This window comes from Dinoponera quadriceps, unplaced genomic scaffold (genome assembly GCF_001313825.1).
Source record: "Dinoponera quadriceps isolate SergipeBrazil2010 unplaced genomic scaffold, ASM131382v1 scaffold4120, whole genome shotgun sequence".
In the NCBI taxonomy this organism is placed as follows: Eukaryota; Metazoa; Arthropoda; class Insecta; order Hymenoptera; family Formicidae; genus Dinoponera; species Dinoponera quadriceps.
The window spans coordinates 845-5,342 of NW_014558154.1; the positions used below are offsets into that span (position 1 = coordinate 845).

General features: G+C 38.7%; 2 protein-coding genes across 2 annotated transcripts; one reads left to right on the forward strand and one right to left on the reverse strand.

Annotated features, from left to right (window-relative positions):
* Positions 1 to 1,918: 1,918 nt before the first annotated feature.
* Positions 1,919 to 2,554, reverse strand: LOC106749646 (ras-related protein RABG2-like). Its single transcript, XM_014629313.1, has one exon. It carries the CDS (start codon positions 2,552 to 2,554, stop codon positions 1,919 to 1,921), a length of 636 nt encoding a protein of 211 aa, XP_014484799.1.
* An 848-nt stretch (positions 2,555 to 3,402) lies between these two features.
* On the forward strand, positions 3,403 to 4,077 carry LOC106749647 (ras-related protein RABG2-like). Its single transcript, XM_014629314.1, has one exon. The coding sequence runs from the start codon at positions 3,403 to 3,405 to the stop codon at positions 4,075 to 4,077; it is 675 nt and encodes a 224-aa protein (XP_014484800.1).
* Positions 4,078 to 4,498: the final 421 nt, after the last annotated feature.

Below are 4,498 nucleotides of genomic sequence, written 5' to 3' on the forward strand. Positions count from 1 at the left end.
ACTCAGATCGCTTGCTGAGTACATCAGAAGACATATGTCGACGTCTTTGTACTCTGATGGTACTTCTCCAAATTCTTCAACGGAGACGGTGTCAAAAACGTTCAACTCGTATAGCTTGTCGTTGACACGTAAAGATTTGCGCAAATGTCCTAGGCTTATAATTTCGCACGTGTTCCCCACGAACTTCCATGCAGCTGATTTTTCCCAAGCATCGAACGCCGAGAATTAATACTTTTATTTGCACACGCTCGTTGCAGCTTGAGAGGTCTGTGCTTGCGGACGACATCTTCGACGTATTCTTCGAACTTGTGTTTCGTACTGGTATGTCGTACAAGTGTTTCGTACCGTGAGCGGACTGAAACAGTCTGGTTTCCGTCGCGAGGCCCTTATATAAGCTCGGGTTAGTAGGGATGAATTTCCGGTTTAGGATAGGTCGAAATCTTTATATTTTGACCAGTGAGGTAGCACGTCATCAAGTCGACATCTTAATATTTTGACCAGTGGGGTGCCACGCCATTTTTTTATGCACGGCACTGAACTGAGGAAAAAAAACTCCGTATTTTATACCCTTCGAACATAATAAATGGACCTTTCGCTTTTTTTTCCACGAAACGTAATCTCAATTTAACGATTCGTAAATCAATACTTAACGATTATTTAACGAACGTTACCTAAAAAAAGAGGGAAAGAAGGAATGAAAAAAAAGAAAAAAGAAACAATCTGTCGATTGTACACTCTCCTTTTCCATTTTTTGTTTACGAAACATCGTTAAATAATCGTTAAATAACGATTTAAGAACCGTTAAATTAAGATTACGTTTGGTAGGAAAAAAAAGGAAAGGTGCATTTGTTTTGATCGAAGGGTACAAAAAAAAGAAAGATCCATTTGTTATGTTTGAAGAGTAAAAATTACGAAGTGTTTTTTTCCTCGGTTTAGTGCTGTGTATAATAGAAAATGACGTGGCACCTTGAGAAGATTTAGCACAGATTTCTCAAAGAGGACCAGTTTCTTCTTAAATAAACTTATATATAATAATAAACTTATACGGTACGAGATTCGCACTTCACGCGCGCTCTTTCTTCCCGCGCGATGCGTTTCTCATTGCAAAAGAGCCTCGCCTCGCTCCTCCGCGGTACCCCGAGCTACCGAAGTATCGTCCCGAGTCGAAACTTTGACTTCATGTTAAACATTTAATTCTATAACCTAATGTATACGGGAAAGAAACAGTCTGAAGTCAACGATAGATATTCTCACGTATAAGCGAGAATATTATAATACTCTTAAAAGATTTTCAGTCTTGAATATTACTTCGGACATTACCGTAAAGTAGCACTTGGATATATCATATCGTTCTTCGCACTCCACGCAACTCGAAATTTCCATAAATAAACACGAACGCATAGCCTGCAAATGTAATCCCGCGGCTATATTTCTAAGTCCAGATCGCAGATAATTTATGAGAAAGGTGAAGGTGTATAAGACTTGAACTATTATTATAATGATATTGGAGAGGTACGATTAGACGGTGGAGAAGGGGAAGTGAAGGCTAGAAAAATGGAAGTCGAACACAAAATTTACGTTTGTAAATACCTTCCTTAATTTATTTACTAAAATATTTCTATTCTCTTCATAGAAAATAACGTCTGTAATATAGTAAGAATTGTCTTCTACGTCTATTTACAAGTATCTGTTCGCTTTAGATCTTGAAGTGCGAACACCATGACATTGTTCTTAAAAGAACATCAGGAATGATGATGCGATTGGGAAGATCCACTTGACTGTCCCGATTCCGCTCGTACATTGTCATCCCTGCTGCAAATTTATTTGATTAAATATTTCTTTTCTTTCCAAAAAAATAATGTTTTTATCAAAGTGTTAAAAATTTTCTTCTTCGCTTACCTATTAGTATCTGTTCGCCTTAGTTCTTGAAGTGCCGACACCATGCCATTGTTCTTATAATAACATCAGGAATGAGTATGCGATTGATAGTTCCACTTGAATGTCCCAATTCCTTTTGTCGACGCTCGTACAATGCCATCCCTACTCCAAATATTCGGTTTAAGGTGGGCTCCTCTTTGGTTGATATATCTGTGTGCCATAGATTATTGTTCAAGCACCAATCATCCGCTTCTTTCCTTGAAATTAGTCTGGCATAATCGGGGACGTCCTGCTTGTTGCCAACAACGACGAAAGGGAACGTATCGGCATTTTTAATGTTCGCTTCTTTCTTGAACTTGGATATCCAATACGTCAAGTTTTTGAAACTACTCAGATCGCTTGCTGAGTACATCAGAAGACATATATCGACGTCCTTGTACTCTGGTGGTACTTCTCCAAATTCTTCAACGGAGACGGTGTCAAACACGTTCAACTCGTATAGCTTGTCGTTGACACGTACAGATTTGCGCAAGATTCCTTGGCTTATAATTTCACACGTATTCCCCACGATTTTCCGTGCAGCTGATGTTGTTTCAACGCCTCGATCGCCGAGAATTAATACTTTTATTTGCACACGCTCGTTGCAGCTTGAGAGGTCTGTGCTTGCGGACGACATCTTCGACGTACTCTTCGAACTTGTGTTTCGTACTGGTAAGTCGTACAAGTGTATCGTACCGTGAGCGGACTGAAACTGGCTTCTTTCCGTCGCGAGACCCTTATACAGGCTCAAGTTAGTAGGGATGAATTTCCGGTTTTGGATAGGTCGAAATCTTTATATTTTGACCAGTGAGGTAGCACGTCATCAGGTCGACATCTTTATATTTTGACTAGTGAGGTGCCACGCCATTTTCTATTATGCACGGCACTAAACTGAGGAAAAAAAAACTGCGTATTTTATACCCTTCGATCAAAATAAATGGACCTTTCGCTTTTTTTTCCCCTTCGATCAAAACAAATGCACCTTTCCCTTTTTTTTCTACAAAACGTAATCGTAATTTTACGATTCTTAAATCGTTATTTAACGATTATTTAACAAAGTTTCATAAAAAAAAAATGAAAAAAATAGTGGACACTCCACCGATTGTTTTTTTTCTCTTTTTTTTCTTTTTCTTTTTCCCTTTTTTTTACGAAACGTTCGTTAAATAATCGTTAAATATTGAATTACGTACAGTTAAATTACGATTACGTTTCGTGGAAAAAAAAAGGGAAAGGTCCATTTGTTTTGTTCGAAGAGTATAAAATACGGAGGTTTTTTTTCCTCGGTTTATGCCGTGCATAATAGAAAATGGCGTGGCACCTCACTGGTCAAAATATAAATATGTCGACCTGATGACGCGCTACCTCATTGGTCAAAATATTAATATTTCGACCTATCATAAACCGAAAATTCATTCATACCAACCCGAGCCTATATAAGGGCCTCGCGAAGGAAACAAGAGAGTTTCAGTCCTCTGACGGTACGAAATGCCAGTACGAAACACCAGTTCAAAGAATACGTCGAAGATGTCGTCCGCAAGCACAGATCTCTCAAGCTGCAACGAGCGTGTGCAAATAAAAGTATTAATTCTCGGCGATCGAGGCGTTGGGAAAACATCAGCTGCACGGAAATTCGTGGGGAATACGTGCGAAATTATAAGCCAAGGAATCTTGCGCAAATCTCTACGTGTCAACAACAAGCAATACGAGTTGAACGTGTTTGACACCGTCTCCGTTGAAGAATTTGGAGAAGTACCACCAGAGTACAAGGACGTCGACATATGTCTTCTGATGTACTCAGCAAGCGATCTGAGTAGTTTCAAAAACTTGACGTATTGGATATCCAAGTTCAAGAAAGAAGCGAACATTAAAAATGCCGATACGTTCCCTTTCGTCGTTGTTGGCAACAAGCAGGACGTCCCCGATTATGCCAGACTAATTTCAAGAAAAGAAGCGGATGATTGGTGCTGGAACAATAATCTTTGGCACTCAGAAATATCAACCAAAGAGGAGTCAACCATCAACCGAATATTTGGTGTAGTGATGGCATTGTACGAGCGTCGACAAGAGGAATTGGGACAGTCAAGTGGAACTATCAATCGCATCCTTATTATTGATGTTATTATAAGAACAATGACATGGTGTCTGCACTTCAAGAACTAAGGCGAACAGATACTTATAAGTAAGCGTAGAAAAAAATTCTTAACACTTTGTTAAAGACATTATTTTTGTGTGGAAAAACAGAAATATTTAATCATATAAATTTGTAGCAGGGATGACAATGTACGAGCGGAAACGGGACAGTCAAGTGGACCTCCCCAATCGCATCATCATTCCTGAGGTTCTTTTAAGCACAATGTCATGGTGTTNACAATGTCATGGTGTTCGCACTTTAATATCTAAGGCGAACAGATACTTGTAGATAGAAATAGAGGACAATTCTTACTATGTTACAGACGTAATTTTTCTATTAAAAATATAGAAATATTTTAGAAAATAAATGAAGCAATTTATTTATCAAACGTAAATTTTGTTTTCGACTTCCATTTTTCTTGCCTTCTCTTCCCCTTCTCCACCGTCTAAT

What these genes read in the sequence shown, in the direction of transcription:
- LOC106749647 (XM_014629314.1), top strand. Translation starts at nt 3,403, where the DNA reads ATGCCAGTACGAAACACCAGTTCAAAGAATACGTCGAAGATGTCGTCC.
- LOC106749646 (XM_014629313.1), bottom strand. Translation starts at nt 2,554, where the DNA reads ATGTCGTCCGCAAGCACAGACCTCTCAAGCTGCAACGAGCGTGTGCAA.